The sequence below is a fragment of the Gavialis gangeticus genome, unplaced genomic scaffold, assembly GCF_001723915.1.
Source record: "Gavialis gangeticus isolate Ggan-Ray unplaced genomic scaffold, GavGan_comp1, whole genome shotgun sequence".
Lineage (NCBI taxonomy): Eukaryota > Metazoa > Chordata > Crocodylia > Gavialidae > Gavialis > Gavialis gangeticus.
In genome coordinates this window covers 2,800,517-2,819,675 of record NW_017728995.1, presented here as the reverse complement: position 1 = coordinate 2,819,675, position 19,159 = coordinate 2,800,517, and the positions used below count along the sequence as shown (strand labels likewise).

General features: G+C 39.7%; 1 protein-coding gene across 17 annotated transcripts in view; it reads right to left on the bottom strand.

The window, feature by feature from the left end:
- Window positions 1-19,159, bottom strand: part of MBNL1 (muscleblind like splicing regulator 1) — a 227,492-nt gene that overhangs the window by 22,708 nt on the left and 185,625 nt on the right. For 13 of the 17 annotated variants that reach the window (XM_019503152.1, XM_019503166.1, XM_019503157.1 and 10 more), the window contains 4 exons: window positions 14,182-14,382; window positions 6,737-6,994; window positions 5,479-5,532; window positions 4,454-4,607 (listed from right to left, as the gene is read on the bottom strand). In XM_019503152.1, coding sequence (XP_019358697.1) covers window positions 4,454-4,607; window positions 5,479-5,532; window positions 6,737-6,994; window positions 14,182-14,382 — 667 coding nt within the window. The remainder of the gene's footprint in view (window positions 1-4,453; window positions 4,608-5,478; window positions 5,533-6,736; window positions 6,995-14,181; window positions 14,383-19,159) is intronic. The other 4 variants (XM_019503154.1, XM_019503156.1, XM_019503161.1 and 1 more) reach the window with 1 other exon arrangement.

The following is a 19,159-nucleotide window of genomic DNA, read 5'->3' as shown; positions in this document are numbered from 1 at the left end:
TTTTTTTTTTTTTTAAAGAACCAAGAGGTGGGGGCCAGTGGGGCAACCATGGCAGGGGCTGGGAGAGTGGGCAGGCCCCCCACTCAGTGTGGGGCAGCGGGGGAAGCGAGGATCACCCCCTGCCTGGCAGCAGCTGGTGAGTGGGGGCTTTCTTTTTTTTTAAGAGCTGGGAGAATGGGCCAGGAGAGAGGGCAGGGGATGAGGGCAGGGGATGGGCTCATGACAGAGGCCCCCACACAGCATGAGGCAGTGGGGCACAGCACAGAGCACATCCCTGCCTGGAAGCAGCTGGTGAGTGCCAGGCTTCTTTTTTCCAAGAGCTGGAAGCTGGGGCCGGGCAGGGAAGCCATTGACAGGGCTGGGAGAGCGGGCGGGGGATAGGGCCGATTCAGAGGTGGCCAAATCTCCAAATCAGATTTGGCTGATTTGATTTGGGACAGCGATTTGAATCACCAAATCAAATCACTGTCCCCTGAATCAGCCAAATCTGAAGCGAATATTAGCTGCTTTGCACAGGCCTAGTAATTTACCATATTATTCTGAAGTCAGACCTGGATTCCTGTGTCTGTTCTAACAAATGATTACATATGTTACATTAAACAGTCGCTGGATAAAAGATTTAGTAGCAGTAATTACTTAGACTTAGATGGTTATTGGGGTCCATTCTCTCAGGTAAGGGCTATGGCCATTAGACTAGAGAGTTATATTTACTCTCACACTCTTTGTATCTATCCCAATAGTTCTTTCATTATCCTGTGCAAAGTGGAAAAGCTCCAACAAGAGAGACAAAGTCCTTCCACCCCAAATTAAGGTACAAATTGGTAGTTTTTGCTGGAGCTCAATCTTTTAGGAGTGGTTCTGAGGCTGCCTCCCAGGAAAGACAGACAGGCAAACAGCTAGGACCTTATTATACACTTTACCTGTTGAACATTAGGTTTATTAATAATTGGAGTTAGGTTTTCCTTTTAATGACTTCTTACTCAGTCTTAAGGGTAAGAGGGCAAAGAAGATGCATTAACTGAACAGGGCAGATCCAACAGAGTTTAGGAATAAACTGTGGCTGCCTATACATATGCTCATTCACATTCTAATTAGAACACTCCAACATCGCCTCACCATTAAGCCCTGGTGGGTTTTAAAATGGCTGTGGGGGTGCTTTATCTAAACCTCATCGAATGAGCTTTAGAAAAAGCATCCTGTGGCCATTTTAAAATGTGCAGAGGCTGAATACATATGACGGTGATTGATTTTAATTCAAGTGGCTGTCTAGGAACTGCTTTAATTAAAACACCCCCCCCACCCCAAGCACGTGTATAGGCAGCCTACTGCTTAGCTGCTCATTGCTGTCAATACTGAGGAGGTTCCTGGTGGGCCCTGATACAACCTTTATGTGCTCAGAGAGAGTTTCGTTTGTCAAAACTGAGGCATCTAGGGATTTTAAAAACCCGCGAGATTAGCACAAACTGAAGTTTAAGGATCACTTAGGCACAGAAAGAAAGAAAGAAAGAAAGAAAGAAAGAAAGAAAGAAAGTCAAGTGGGATTAAAACACAAACATCCTTTTGTAGATCTAGCCCAAACTGTGTAGTGCATCCATATCTGATATGCTGACTTTTGTTCTGAATTGTTGCAGTTTTGCTCCATATCCACACTAGGGCTGTTCTAAGCCATTTCAGTTGCAGTGTCTTTTGGGCACCCATTCCACAGTTCTGGGAACAGTTCCCCAAAGCAGTGGCAGAGTGGGAGCAGAGTGGGAGCACAAAATTGTATCAGTGGAAAGTGTTTTTCAACCATTTCACAGTCCAAAGAATTTTCATGTTTCAAACAGTTCAGAAAAACAGTTCAGACTAACCGTGGATTTGATCCTGGATTGAGCAAATTTAAACAAGCAAGTATTTGGCTTGCAAGTAATCCATTTGGAGTACCTGAGAGACTCAATTCAATATATTTTACAACTGTGCTGGGAGTGGAGCCAGGTGAATAACTGATTTCTTTGGTTTACAAGTAATTACGAAAAGACAACCATTCCAGGTAAACCCAAGTGAAATGTTCTATGCTTTCGGTCAACCAAAAAAATTGGAAAAAAGATGTTTTCTAGTTTTTTAAAGCTCACTTTTCATTAACTAAAATAAGAGTACTTTTCAAAATGAAATGTTGTTTTGAATTGAACAATTTAAAATTTAAGTTTAAAAAAATGTCAACCCAGCCCAGAGATACCCAGCTCAGATCTGAACAAGCAACTTCAGGTATCACAACCAGCACAACTGCACTGGTATGATGTGCAGTCTGGATTTTTCTGGCATGGCTAATTAGCCTGGATGGAACCCCATGCTGATACAGCTGTATTTCAGCTGTACTGAACTAGCTTGGGTATCCGTACTCAGTACTACAGTGTTCCATGTAAGCAACCCATCAGTGTCCAAAGTCTCACTGGGTGCCAATTTATACCCCTAGTCACTATATACACACACGTCTCAGCACAGTACTCTGTACTCTGTACTCAGTACTCTGTTGTAAGATGATAGTTCCTGATAGTACTATCCTACAGCAAAGTTAATAAGTTTACTGCACCCTAAAACCAGTTCACATGTAGACTGTGATGCTATACTGTGGAATGAATTAATCTACTCTGCAGTAAAGCGCACATGTAGATGTACCCAATGATATTTGAATGAGCCATGATGTTGTAATAGGCAGCACTCACGTTGACTTCAACATGGATTTGGCCTCAATAAAGGCCTATCCACATGCTGAACGTATTGTGCTCAGTAGCAGTGCCTTCAAGCACTTCAGCACAGGCTGTTTCCTGTGCTGGTAGCAGGGTTACTACATGTAGGGCATTTATACACATGCTGGGTGTGCAGGGGGGGAGGGAGAGGCACTTTAATTAAGGCGCCCAGAGCATCTTGTTTATCAGTGTCCTTGCACTGAAAAATGGCAGTTGCATTGAAAAATGGCAGTTAGAGCACCCCAGCTGTGGTTTTTCAGTGTGCAGTCACTAATACCTGAGACGCTGGTGTCGGCTGGAGCGCAGTAATTACCATACTTCAGCATACTCGATTAATCACGGTAATTGCATGTGTATAGGTGGCCTTATTTTTTTAAGCAGGTTCACTGCTCAGTGATATTGCCCATTAGCCTGTCTCCAAGATTCTTAGCCCACATGTACTGTACAGAAGTAGCAGCACCACTTCTGGTTTAAGGGGTAGGCTTCACTTAGCAGCAAAATATCCTTGAGAGTAGTGATATCAGGCACAGAAGGAAATGCATTCATGTCTAATACCTTCAAATACAAACTAGATATAGATATGTAGTTTTTATGATCTGTAGTTTTAGATCATACCACTTCAAATGAAGTGGCTAACATGGATCATAGTGATAACTGGAACACATGCCAACATTTCCTTAGGAACCGGTTTTTCTGTTCTGATAATCAATTCCCACTAATTTCTGTAATATGTGATAATCTGGTATTATATATGCTTAGATGATAAGTCTGCATTATATATTTACATGATTCACTAGTTAATTACAGACTGTCATGAGTTCTATGAGCAGAAAAGATAATAAATGAGTCATCTCCTAGTTTTTTATGTGTGTATTATAAAAAAATGACTAAGTAATTTTAATTTAAAATTTATGCACATAAACTACCTCTCTCAGGTGTGTTGACAAATGAATATTCTGAATGAAATCTTTATTGTATCAAACAACCTGGATATATGTTTTTTTTAAGAGGCTGATATAAACCAAATCCTGTAGTCTTTATTTATACAAAAGTCTCACTTCAGTGACATTTTCGGGTAAGTACTAAATGCAGATGTGGGCTGTATAATAACTACCATTTTTTTATCATATCACTTCAGCATACTTGACTGAAGGCAAGTAGCTCTCTATCTTTCATACACTGAAACCAACTAGGTGTAGGATTGACTTTTTTCAGGTTCACTCTTTGATATGTGTTTCATTATTAGTTTAGAGCTAAGACTACTTAACTCTGTAGTTTCTGATCAGCAAACAAAAACCAAACCGTTGAGAAAAATCTCTCTGGAGATCTATTCCCAAGTAAATTAAGGCAAAGGGGTCTTACAGCAAAAAATAAACATACAGCACAGCTTAACAGATGTGTAATAAGGTATTAATTAGGGAAAAGAGAAAAAAGAGAGCAGATTTCAAATTCCGTTTTGAAATGATAGCACATGTGTGCCCAAGCTACTGATTTTCTTATTAGATTGGAAAACACCCACCCAGCTTCCAAGAGAAGCATTCATAGGAGCAGCATTCTAACAGTTAGATACCCCACTCACCAAGCAACACAACTAGACTACCTTACCTCACCTCACAATACCTATACATGTATCAGTGACTATCCAGACAGACACCTTTACACATTTGTTGTAATACTTATTTTTATGGCACACTTAGTTATACAAAAAAATCCAAAGAAATGCTTACCCGGAGGGAGGAAGGCTGTATGCTGCTGTAACTGCATGTTGGCAAGAGCTTGTTGGTACTGGAAAATACCAGTATTAAAGACTGCGGTGGCACCATTGGTTTTTTCAAGCGCAGGCCTCTTTGGTAATGGGGGAAGTACAGCTTGAGGAATTCCCTGAACAGCAGATAAGTATAAAACAAAGTCCAGGGGAAGGAAAGAAGGGGGGAGGAAGGGGAAGAAGGAGACAGGGAGGAAGGGGTAAAAAAGGAAAAAGAAAAATCAGTAGAAGGCCAAAAAAACAAATCAGGCAGCACCATGTTTATCCATGAGCAAGCAAGCAGCAAAGCAGACTTAACTACCAAATAAAAAGGCAAGGTAAAAGCTTTAAAAGGAAGCACTATTTTAGCCTAACAATACAGTAGTTCAGGTAAACTTGTTGGAGCTCTATATTATAATAATTTGCCAAAGTATTTCTTTTTAAAAAGCTTCATGTTTTCAGTAAGAAGCAAGAATATTGGAAAAAAAAAAAGCTGCACTGCTAGCTCCATGAGGATTGACAAATAAAAGCAATGTTAATAATCTTACAGAGTGAATGAAACAGGTAAGATAATATTAAAAATTATACCCACATTTCCCAAAGTCTAACTAGACATGCAAAAATGTACCACAGCATGCTGGTACTTTAACATTGCATTACAAATGTTAAATCTACATAAGGATATCACTAAGCCATGCCAACCAAACAGATCCATAAATATACAGTAATAAATACAATTTTAATGTCCTCAGTACTTCATTTAGAACATTCTACAAGCTGGTTAAACTGAATGTGGGCTGCTGCACTTTTAACAACTTGCATTTGGCACATACATTTATATGTATATGACAGTCTTTCCTTCTCATTGTACCAGAAAACCACACTCAGTTTTCCATTGTATTTAAATACTTTAAAACTGAAAAAGGAATATTTACTTATACAAATTAATAAAAACTTGTATCTACAATAAAGCTACATGCCAAGCTAAAAGGTGAAAGGTCATAGTACCAGGTCAAAGGTTGCCTCGAGGGGTCGCTTCAGTGATTTGACAGCCGACTGAGTCTTAATTAGCAGGCAGCGAGCACATGATGGCAATGGGCCAGTGGGGTTCAAGCGCATTAACATAAACAGCAAGCAGAGGTGCATCATGGGGGCAGCAGTGCATTTTTGGGTAGGTGAGAAAAAACAAATAAAAAACAAATCATCGGAATGCCATATACAACGAATAACAAGACTAAGCATGCACAATAAAGGCACTACTGAGTTGTTATTGTGAGGATACAACCTCTATGTAGTTAATTACAAACAAGATACTCTAACAGAAAGAAGAGTGAAAGGAGAGAGAAGGAGAGTCTGCCTTCTGTATTTTTGCTCAAGTATCCATAAACACAGAAAAAGGCCTCTCTCATGTTTATTAAACTCTACTATGGATATCACAAAACAATGTTTTACATGAAGTAGTATTTTAATGGTCAAATCATGTAGTTATGTAAATATAGGACATTAACAGCTAAGCAAGTTACAAAACTGGACCTGTTAAAATCAGCTATTGGATCACATTAAAAATTTACCTTAAGACTACATCTGAGCAAATAGCCTGCATTTGTGTTTGTGTCTAATATCTTCAAATGTACTGCAGTTCCTACTCCATGTAATTGTCATGTTCAAGCATTCCCAGTTGTGCAATTATTCATTATACCATAATAAGAAGTAAGATGAATGAAACAGTAAATGATTAAAACCCTTAAGTAGTGTTACAGTCTGTTTGCTTGAAAACCTGCTCCTAAGTAGTTCCAGACCTTACTATTAAGGAATTTTGAAGCATATTGCCCATGGTGCAAAATACTACACAAATATTAAAAAAGAGGACCAAATTAAGTTTCATGTAAAACCAGAAATACTATTAACGATAATATAGGTAGATAAATTTTAAAAAAGGTAACATATACACACATGTTTATATCTATCTAGATAGATATAAATATACATGTACAAACAGAAACAGATTTAGACTATATATATGTACACACATACGTACACATATATGTGTATATATCCATACTGTATACATCAGCAGCCAAAATTAGTAAAATATTTCAATAGCCTGAAACTACTTAAGAGCAGATCTGGTATCACATGCTGTGAAAGCTCATTATAGCGACTGGGATACCTGAACAAACATATCTTCAGCAAGAATAGTTAATAAAAAAATAATCACTTTCAGTCCTCAACATGTTAAATTTTAAAGTAGGGTTTCTGGACTCACCATGGCAGCTGCAGTCGCTGCTGCTTGGGCAGCTGCAGCTTGGTTGACCTGGTACTGGGCAGCCTTGATCTTGGCTTGCAGATGTGCAGGAGGGTGAAAGTATTTGCACTTTTCCCGTGAGCATCTCCCTTTGATATAATCCATACAGACAGTAACTGTGTTGTCATTGGTATCGATCATTGCACTGTCGGCAGGATGAGCAAACCGGCAATCATTTTCTCCTCTGTTACAATTGCCACGTTGATACTCTCGACATACCTGCAATGTCATTTTTTTTTAAATGTTAATTTGGTTTGGTAGCACTTACACTGTTGGTTTGGGACAGGCAATCGTAAGACACTGTTAGCATTATCAGGTAAACATTTCAGAAAAATTGGGCCTGATCCTTAAAGACTCTAAGGCCCATTTATAGTGCCAGAGAAGGACTACAAAAAGAAGCCTTAAAGTTTGGCAGTTTCTACTCACTTTAAGGGTCCCTGTACACTATCAAAGAGAGCATCTACAGATAAATTAATGTGCTTTTACTAATGCACGCTAAATTTAGTACCTCCAGCATGAGGTACCAAATAAATGCACATTAGGCTGCACTAATGTGTGGTAGCGCAAGCACACACTTTTTAGATGACACTAAATGAGGAAAAGCCTATTCTACTGCACACTGGCATATTAGCAGTTTTTTATGTGCCACTTTAATGCTCAGTAGACTAGGCTACTGCGCAGTAAAGCATACATGTAGACAAGCCCAGTGTGATGTACAAGAGTATTAGTGTAAGGGTGAATCAGGATCACAGAGTCTAAATCCACTGGTTTCAGCAACTGACTATAAATTGTAACAATTCATAAGTGTATAATTGTTTTGAAGAAGTAGTTAAAACTAAGCAGAGGTTAAAAATGATTGTCCTGTCTTTCATTAAAAAACACATTTCTAATGAGAGCTTAATAAACCAATGAAGTCTGTAACAAGATGACTACCCTAATTCCCTGACATCAGTTCTACAAGCTACATTTTAAACTTCAAAGCAACTACATGCTTATTACCTTTATCGTTTAATGCATCTATGTAGAGGTACCTCAGCCACAAGCATCAGTAAGAGCCCTTTACAAGACACTCAGCTGTTCCCTCTTTCTACCACAAGAGGGCAATCCTAAACATGCAATTAAAGAGCCTGTTTTTTCTAAACCTCTGTCATGGTAGATCATTTGTACAGATTTTTCTCAACTAACCCCTTTTTATCTTTCTCTAAGATTATGAGTAGGTAGAGTATTTTGAAGGGAAAAATACATCCAAACTATATTGAAGATATATGTATACTTGTGTTGCACAACTGAAACACACTATTTAAGAAATATTTAAAGAATCCAGATATTCTTTTTGGTCCAAAGGAACTACCCAATTCACTAGCTGCTGCAAATATGAAGAATTCCATGGACTTTCAGAACCTAAAAAAATTCCCACTGAATTTAGAGACCCCAATAAGTACAGAGACTTCTCTAGGCAGGTAATTCCTCATATTTAAATGTAACAAGATGTTGGGCTTTTTTCAACCTGTAGTTTTAACTGCAGTTCATTGCAAATCATGACCAAAATCAATCAAAGCAATAAGTTTTACATACTACTTCCAAAAGACTTTAGAAAAAAAAAAGCAAGTAAATTCACACAACCCCATTTCCCCCTAAGAAATAGATGGTATTTCCTTTTAAATGTAAATGCATTTGGAACATTAATATTTCCACAAGAAGCATCAAGAAGCAAGGCCCTGTTCCCTACAACTTACACTCACACTGTAGAAGTGGAGAGAACTAAAGGGAAATGCACTTTATATTTCTTCAGCTCAGCTCCCCATGAAACAGAAAGCTTCAGAAGGAAGCATATAATTTGGATGGAACGTTTATGAAAGAGAATGGATGGAAATTCAGTGTGTTTGAAAGCCAAAAGAGAACTGTCCAAATAACACTAGTGACTGAAAGTGAGATGTAACAACTGTAATGCTGCTAGTCATTTTAACCATTTTGAATACAACAGGTTTTAACCAAAGTCAGAAGAATTTTTCATACTTTCCTGTATATCTAAAACTACTGTTTTACAATATGTTAATTTTTGCCAAGGGGCATGCGATAATTTGACATATACTTGATATGCAGCTTGATGAGAACGTGTCAGGAAGTATGATACATGGTCTGCTACTCTTACAGATCTGCAAACCTAAATGTTTCTTGTCTTTTCTGATTTCCTCACAAGTTAGCAGAAAAGTGAGTGGATACTTTACCCTGTAACTAATATCATCCTTTGCAAAGCCAGAAAATTAAGGGATATAGGCTAAAGTTAGATGTTCTATTTGAAGGAGCATTTCAGCACTTTTAAAAGCAGCATTCTATTTCATCTACAAAATTTGAGGTTGCATGCCAGCATCACTCCAGGATTGTCATCTATTCATCATTTAGGCTATTTTAATAATGCTTTGAGACTGATGTATTAAACTCATTATAGACTCTGGGTCTGGTTTACTTTTCAGGTTGTACCATCAGAAGTTGGGTTGCAAGCCTCTGGTATGCTATGCCAAAAACAGGTAGCTAGAGTTGTCTAAAAATGGGTGATACTGTTTGGCAAGGTAAATACGAACTTAAATCACTACTGAACTAGGGAAATTTATGCCGTTTGTTGGCTTCTTTGCATTTAATCCTGACTTTACCAACTGACAGTACATTTTGCATATACATAAAACAATACTTTTTTCGCTGGTGCAACTTTAATAGATCTCCCAGTTACTCATGAGAACCTAAAATGATTTCTGGGTTACATATTTCTGGCAAAAATCACTGTATCTACAAGGAAACTGTCTCTTTATCAGATAAGAAAAGTGAGCTCAAGTATGAAGTATACAGAATTCAGCTGATCAATCACATTTGGATCAGACAGAAAATGGCACAAACTGAACTGTGTTTTTTAAATTATTTTGAAAGTCAAATTCTTTCTTCAATCCTTTCCTTACTATGCTCTTTTCTCCTTCCTGACTTCTGTTAGCAGCAGGAACCGTAAAACAAAATCACAATTTAGCTAAATTGGTACTATTAAATATCAGATATCTCTTGGAAATGTCTCATCTCATGAACTCTCCATCCTGATATCCAGATTCTACAGTCTGGTTAAATCTTGCTACACAACCAAATATCTACATACTTATCTTAACCAAACGCAACATCCAAAACCAAAAAAACTGTTTCAATTCCAAGTAAGAACTATCGATTTTATTATGAGGCCATTAACATTGATTCAATAACTCCTATTGATTTTGCCTGTCGTACTCACATTCTATATCTACTCTTCTTAAGGTTCCTTTTAATTTACTTTTATAAATGTAGTGAAAACAATAAAAGCTTCTAGTTCTAGAACAACCCTCATTTAAGCATCTTCAGGAACATGTTAAAGCAATTTAATAGTGGAGCATTTCATTTTTTAATATACATTTTTAAAATTCTAAACAAAACAAGGCATTTTCAAATTCAGCTACTGATAGCCTCACAATTTGCTTAACTAGACAATGAACTCTGGAGTTAGAGAGAGAAGCCATATTCAGCTCCATTTCCACATCACTGCAAACATTTAAGTGATAGTAAAGATAAAGTCCATTTATAGGTGGTATGTTTTAAAGCAAGGTATATTTTCTAGCCAATGCACTTCTAAACAGAAAATATATTAATATCCCAAATCTCGATATTCTAAAATTAAAAACAAAAAAAAGGTTTAAAACACCATTTCCAAGTCCTTAATTGCTATATGTGAATTCATTCACTATGGGAAAAATGAATCAGTTTTCTGAAAAATAGTTGCTCTTATTGTAAAAGAGAGAACAAAAGTTCAGTATACAATTGTAGAGAGATGCAATGAGTGAACTTGGATATCCTGTCAAGCACCACTGCAACAAAACAAAACTATTCAGTGTGCAAACCTCCGGGCAAAGCAAGAAAGAAAAAAAATAAAGACATAAAGAAAAAACACTGGCCTAAAATATCCCAACAAATCCTTTTGAAATTAGGTTAACTAGGGAACAGACAGTTTGCAAACTAGCAGCAAGGGAAATTTACTAGTGAGGCATTTTCCATTTAACACAAAGCATAACTACAGTTCCGTTTGTATAGAAGGTTCCCTGCATCCAACAAAACAAATTGTGGCACATCAAAATTGCCTCATTAGTCTAGAAAAATAGATAATAATAATAAAAACCCTCTCCAGTCATTTCTCCTCCACTGTCTTGTCATTCCGATCAATATACTGGCTCGGTTCACAGTCATTTCCCTCCCCTGATCCAATCCTTACAGCAAACAGACAGAACAAAGACTCCTAATACTACATCCCTCTGGGATGATTAAATACAGACACATAAACTAGGGGCTTGTCTACCCAAGGATATAATACCAGTTTAAAAAACAGTTAAACAGGTGCCACCCTTGTGTGCCACCACTCTTTCAGTTTCAGCCTAATTTCACTTATGTTGGAAAGGACTTAGAGTAAAGGATCTTATAAGAACTAAGGGCATTTTTACATTTGTTCCTGACGCAGCGCCTGGTGTTTTTAATTAGCGAGCCATGCTAATTAAAAGTGTCCACATGTCACATGTATCAGTGGCGCAGCGCATCCCCACACTGAGAAAATGGCAGCGTAGTGCTTTGAACTAAAGCGCATCAAATGTGTTTTATTTCAAAGCGCTCTGCTGCCATTTTCCCAGCACAGAGATGTACTGCACCGCTGATACACATGACATGCAAGGTTGCCAGAGTGCATCAATTTACATGCTCCAGCGTGTCAGAGCAGGCTCCCCACATGTGTGTATGCGTAAGTGCCCTAAATACTTTGCTGAATGAGGCCCTTACTGTTACAACAGGCAACAAAGCTAGAGGGAAGTTTTCATGAGGAGGCAGAAAGCAGAACTGAGGAAAGGGATGGGTGATTTTTCTTCTGAGCTCTGATGGCAGGAAATGAAATGGGATGACAGAAAGGCTGAGCACAGGGCCAGGGGTAAACATCATGAAGTCTGCTGGTTCCTGGTTCAGTGTAGGATTCTTTGGCCTGGCACCATGGGATGTGTGGATGGGATGTTGCTGAAAAATGAGAGATTTCCTATTCACTTCATTTTAAGCTATGATAACTAGAGAGCTTCTGAGAAGTGTTATCCATAGGATGATGCTACTTCAAAAAGCATTCCTTTTACCAAAGAAACAGCAACTGTGCTCTTGTTTATTGTAATGAGACTATTTCCTTATGGTGGAGTGAAGACCAATCCAGGAGGATTTTTCAGGCAATGCCAATTTTATATCAGGAAGCAATCAAAAAACCCCACAAAACAAAACAAAAACCAAACAAACCCAGAAATCTCTTCAGTCTTAAAACTTATTTTCAGGGACTTGTAACTTGGCTGTAACTTTTTTTTCGTCTGAGTGCAAAGCAAACCACTTAGACATGTTTTAAGTTTCTTGGTTTCAGATGCTTTTGGGTGCTTTTTTTTAATTAAAAAAAAAACGCCGTTAAGTTTAGGCAGCAGTCATTGCCTCTGTGTGTCCTAGGAGAAGCCCTTCCAGGAAAGAGATGCTTGTTATTTTGCTAAGGTCTTTAGAGAAAGATATCATAAATCTCCTTTGGGCCAAATTCTCCACTTTAACCAGCCACGTACCTTAGCTCCAAATTTCATCTGTTTCATCTGCTGCCTGTGATGTAAACTCTTACAGTGCATCTATACGAGACATCTACTGCGGAGCTGACTAATTAGCTCTGCAATAAATGTCTCGGCATTTACAAATGCAGCCCTATTAGGCTGCAGTAACCTAATAAACTCTGCCATAGGTTGGTACTTGTAAATACAAGTGCTGTCCTGGGAAGGAGTTTTTAGTGCGTAGCAACGTACATGTAGAAGACACTGATGGGGCAGGCTGGGACATGAGGGTGCTTCAGTGTGGAGGTGGCTGCTAGCTAGCCTCCACGCTGAAGCACCCTTGTGCCCCAGTCAGCCTCTCTGCGGCACACTGAGCCGGGTCGGAGCAGCCCCAAGCTGACAGGCTGATTTCTGGGGCTCCTTGTCAGCCAGGCTGCTCCGACCCAGCTCAATGTCCTGCAGTCCAGGATCACATATAAAGGCAGTACCCAGGAGCAATAAATTCCGGTACAATGTGTGCTGGAGCTTATTGCTTTAAATTAATTGCACATGTAGAGATACCCTTAGAAGAGTTACTCACAACACTAGGAACCTCGAAGTTGCAGCCTGGTATTAGAAATAAAGGGAAAGAGAATTATTTTTCATTATAAGAAGACAGAACACTTCTGGATTTAGGTCTAGAAATGGGCAGAAAAGCAGTGAAATTACAAATTATTTTACTTTAAAATATCTGAAATAGCAGTGATTTTTACCTCACTTCTTTTTTCTGAGTAGGCTAATTTAAAGGACTGGTACAAAATTGATGTAAATTAATTTAGAGAAGTTGGCCCTTAATTTTTTTGTTTTGGTTTGAGGCACTGGGTCTATCATGCAAATAAGGGTTTATGAGATTGGGCTCTTTGGGAGTTACAGGCTTATTTTTTTATAGTAAAATAATATAGAAATTGCTGTTAAAAAAACTCATTTCTTGTCATTACCATCGGACCCAAGGGAGGCTCTGACATATCAATGGTATGCTGGCAATGTGCAAATTTTGATTTTTTAGAGGAGGCTCATTCTAGCTGAAGAGTAGGAAACAAACCATCAAAACAAACTGTGCTGCTAATACTTCCTAATTTTTCAGTTTAAACATCAAGTCTATGCATTTTGGTTTCATAAACGCAAGCTTGCAAACAATTCTTATAACTACAGTTAAGTGGAAAGCCACACTGAAACACATTTTGACAATCCGCAGCATAGTGCTGGCTCTGAGCCCACATTGCCACAGACGTGATAAGGTGATGAAAACACTGTCAGGCATTTTAGATAAGAAAAGATTCAGAGCAACAGAGAATAACAGCTAAAGAGGACTAACATTTGTTAGGGCTGTAGCAAAAGAAGATAAACAACAAATAGAAGGTCTCTGAGGAAACTCAAGCAACATATGCCTCAAATGGAAATGAGAGAAGCTGAAGTTGATCTTTTATCCAGGTAGCTAATGTACCATTATATTAAATGGTGACTGTCTATCCGTAGGCATCCATCTCTCATCCTAGCTGCTACTACTGGTATCACATATGTTAAAAGGATTTTAATGGCACCTCTTGCTCCTCTTGTATTAGGCAGGAAGTTGGACAAACACATAAGTACATTGATTAAATAACAGCCAAGTCAAGCCCTGTCTTTAAGCTTTAATCACGATGTTGAACTTGAGTTATGATTTACTTACGTGCTGTTATCTTCCTTCACAAGAAACAAATTTCAGATTCAGGACTAAAACAATATTAATAATAATAATCAATAATGCATATGACTTCCTACCTCCAGCCTGTCTGTCCTCATTAATTTCTGTGCAGCAGCAGCTGCAGCTGCAGGAACTGGGACACCTGGGTTCCCTGCAACCAGCATCGGTGCAGTCGGCAGGATCTCTGCTGGGACCAAGCCCGGGGAGACAGGTCCCAGGTAGGGATTAAAGGCTGCTGATGCATTGGTGGCTAAGCTTGGTGCAACTGAAAACATTGGCTAGAAAAAAAAAAGAAGAGACTCTTTCATATTTATACTATTCAGTACATCACAATGACTTTATATTGTAAACTTGCTGTTTCAGACTACCTGTTAGACCATGACAGTGGTATATTTCTGCTATTAAGGCAAATAAAAGTTCTACCTAAGGAATACAGAACATACATCTAGAATCTTAACCCATTCAGCTAGTAAACTGTTCACTGAGATGGATTTAATCTGTCAGCCCCCACTAGATTTTTTCACAGAACTTGGGAGAAACTCTTGTATGTGACATGAGACAGTGCTTCCACTGAACTTTGACTCAATCTCCCCTTTGCAGGGTCACCCCTCTGTGCTCCCACAGTGCCATGTAAGAAAAATGTCTGACAACAATCATGTCAAATGCTCTCAGATGTGCACATTTAAAATGTGTATATGGAAAGAGAAAGAAATTTTAGTGGGTGACTCAAGACATCCTCACATCAAATCATTCTTTAAGTTCACAGGCAGATTCTCTTATCTACCCTGATGTGCATCTGGAGCAGCTCTGCTAAAGGCTGTAGAGTCTATGAGGGGTAAGAGCAGAAAAGAGCACAAAGAACAATCATTCCTTTTTGATAAAACTAATAAGGCTGTCTACCCAGAGATTCAGAAAGAAGTAAAAAACGCTCCATCCCTTGATATATTTTGACTAAAATGTGAAGCCGACTGGAAAAGAGTTGATAATATCACACTGAGAGGTATGCAAATGAAGGTACAGTTTTTCTTTGGTAAGCAACTTAAGAAACCAGTTAACAATATGAAGATCTCATACAATCTACACATGCTATGAGGAAAACCTAACTACATGCAGAAGCCCAACCAAGAATATGTCAACTGGGCCAGCAACCTATGGCCCACAAAGGGATTGGATCTGGCCCATGAAGGTTCAATCCAGTCTGCATTTTACTAAGGGTGTGCTGATTCCCCAGCTGCTTGAGCCGGTCTCAGTTTTGTTAATGGCGTGCCCATCACCTGCCCCAGCCCATGTGGAAGGCCGCTCTTCCTCGATGCAGCCTGTGTTCCCTGGCACAGCCAGAGGGAATGGTAGCCTATGTCTAACCCACATTTGAAAAAGGTTGGCAACCACTGTTTAAAACAACTCTGTGCTGTTATATACTGGTATAAACCTGAAGTAACTCCACTGAATAAAAAGTTGCTCTACCCGTACAACTGACAGCAAAATTTAGCCCAGAGTCCTCGTTTTGATATCTGGGTAGAACGGCTAGTAAATGCATATAAAGCTCTCTTCCAACCTAACATCAAACTGTCTTTGCAATTGACCAGGTGCTGTGTGTATGCATGTGTTTTATATTTTCCATGAAAAGACTGAATTGCTTGGCAAATAAGAAACCAAAATATATCATTGGAAACACTGGACAAAAACATGTATGTACAAAGATTATTTATAAACCAGCCTGAAAGAATGCACCACACAATAAATATTTAACTTTTAATGCTTCATTTGTCCAAGTCTCAGCAATGTCAGTTTGTTTATTTTTCTACATTATAGGATCCTTGCAAGCATAACAAACTAGACTGAACACTACTTGTCAATTGGCGCTAAACCCTTCTGATTTCACTGGCTAAATAAACTGTGGGGAGTTGCTCCACATAAACTTGTACTATACAAAAACAATACAAGAATACACAAACTAATAACTTATCTGGAAAAAAATTGAACTTGTGTAACTTTTAACTAACAAATGACACTGTAATAGTATTAGTTCCCCTTCTGTAATCAAACCAATTCAGGGAAAGGCAGTTGAAGCAGAGGCAAAACATTTTTAGGTGCTCACAGAATCTAAAGGAAATCCACTGGGTTCCTACAAAGCCGCTGCTTTGATTGCTGAAAGGACCTCATCAAACTTCATGAGCCATTTTACTGCAATCCAGAGCAAGTCAGAAGCGGTCAGTATAGGCTCATCTACAGGTGTGGATTTACTGTGCAGTAACTGAAATTACTGCACAGTACAAGCATGAGTCTACACACTACTACGCTGACTTGAGTGTAAATTGGGTACCTGCATCATGCAGGTATCAAATTTATATGTGATTAGTTACTAAGCAGTAATACATGTGTAGATGCCTGACTGCACAGTAACACTCTGTGTGTGGACTTACTTGGGACTAACTTTAGTTCTAAATCAGGGCATACACAATGTTAACATGCTTTAATGCCTGCACATGTAGACACTGGCCTACTCCTGCTTACTGTACAGTAAATTTAAGCCAGTGTAAATACATGTGTAGACACGCTCTGTGAGAAGGAAGGCTATATAATAGTTCACAAGAATGGAAGAGGAGTAGAAGTTGGGAGTCCCAGTCCTGCACTATAGGGACCCTAATTTTCTATGATTCTATGATAAGTAAAAACGTCCTATTCTTGAGGGCTCACATAATAGACTCATAACAAAATGCACCACATGGAAGAAATAGACAGGGGGGAGGGAGTGTAAGGGAATTATAAAAAGAATAATTTTGCCTTTCAGGAAGCAGAAAGAAGAGCAGCAGATCAGGCAGGGGAAGGTGAATGTAGTGGCCTTTGGGGAGGGTACAGGGCTTAATTGTTCATACATGTGCAACAAAGGTTGGCCTCTACCAAGGCTAGAGACAGACATTCAAAAAGCCTGAATTGATTCAATCTTTGCAGGTTAGTCTAATCAAATTTGCAAATCAGTTTGCAACCATACAGATAGACATCCCAGAACTTCAGGCACATGTCTCCAGCAACTCAGGCTAGAAGCCAGGGGGTTACTAGAGTAGCCCTCCCTTCCCTTCTACAGCACTGAGCAGAGGGGGGCATGGCCAGGCCCCAGCAGCATACTCTGATTAAGGAGGGCCCCCACCCCCTCTCAATTGATTACAGCATTTATCAGCTCTGTTATCAGCATTTATCACGCCATCAGAAAAAGCCTCTCTCCATTAGTTCAAGCTCTTCTTAAGCAGCAGGAATGGAGGGACATTACCAGCTACCTGTTGCTTAGTTCCAAAGAGCCCTAAGCCACTGTGCTGTCTACCTTTGTCCAGTCTCCCACAGCACAGACGGTAGCCAGCATGTGGTGTGCTGGCTAATGCTGAGACGTGTCTGTGTAAGGCAGAGGGAGGGGGATATCCCTGCTTAGCAGGGAGTGGTGAGGAGAGGAGGGGGGAGCAGGAGGAAGCCAGGCAGACGCCTGCAGTTTCTGCCCAAGCTGCAGCCAGGGAGCAGAGGGGAGGGGCCAGCTCTGCTGTGGAGCAGAAAGACCAGCCCGGAGAGCATGCTGGAATACTGGGGGAGTCTGTTTTAACTTAAACCAGGAAGGGGTCTGAGACAGACATTGCATAAACTGGTTTGAGCCAAATCAGTTAAGTCTGATACTACATTCAACCAGGTTTATCTCAAAACTGGTTTATGTGCACTGAACATCTGTTCTGTTACAGGTTTAAACCAGTTTCTAATCACTTAAACTAGTTTATGTGTAATGTCTGTCCCTAGCCTTAGAGCATAATTCTGTACTAATGTTCTAAACATGATCATGAAAAACAAGCATACTTCTAACTCTCTACCTCTGCTGGCTGTAAGTCTGATTTGCAAAGCTGATGAAAGCCAGGAGTTCCTACTGGTTTGGGGGAGATTTTGGGGTACTCAGCACCTTTGAACACCAGGCTCTATACTGTATTCTGAGCCATATCTTCTTCCCTGAATAGTAAGATCATTTTCTTTCTGTGTTTTAATCTTATAAGCCCTGAAAAATCAGCATGGGTGAGAGAGTGCAAGTGGGATTCTTGTCTGTCTTGCATATCACTGACAGAGTAGTTACTACACTCCATCAGTTACACTTGTACAATCCCAATAAAGAAAATAAATAATTCCAACCAAGAGCATTATTATATCCAGGTAGGGACACAATTTCAAAACATAACCCTGTACATGCATACCAGCACAGGGTTATTCACCACTAGTGAATTTCTAATCACTGATATTTGTGTATGCATCTGACAGTGCTGATCTATAGAAAAGTGCATATACCATGTGAAGATACAGACACAAGCACATAAATTTAAAGCCAAACACAAAAATCACAGTGTTAATGCAGTGACAATAAAGCACTCAAAATACTGGGAACTGTAAAAAATTCAGTTTGATCCCACAATGATCAATTATACATTCAAGATATTTTAGCTATTGCATATATTAATGACAGACAGGAATACACTTATGTCTACACTAAGCTAGGGAACCCAGAGGGCTTGAGTTTCATACATAATAACTTGGCCTCACAGTCCATGCATTGAATTTTGTCGGTTGAAATAACCTACAATACTTCCAGTTTCAAAAAAGAAGACACCTGTCAGGGAGAAAGAGGTAATATGATTGTGGAGGGCAGTGATATGCCTGTGCCCTGCCCCTCACTCCCAAGTCACAGACTCCCCAGCTCCTCACTCCTGACCCACAGAACCCCACCCCCCAGACCATGCTGGTGTCCTTCACTCCCAATCCATAGTTCACCCCCACCATGCCTGCTGATGCCCCTCGCTCTTGATCTGCAGCCCTCTGGCACTGTCTACACCCCATGCTCCCCACCCACAGTCCCCCACACTCCTGGTGCCCCCGACTCCTGACCTGCAGCCCCTTGCTCCTCCCAGCCCTGCAGCATCTCCAGGCTGCTCCACCCCTGCAAGCAAGGGCAGCAGCCTTGATGCTGCCAGCTGGGCCACACAGCTCTCTGCTTCCCCCAAAGGCCCCTCCTCATCCCCTTCCCCTACTGGAGGG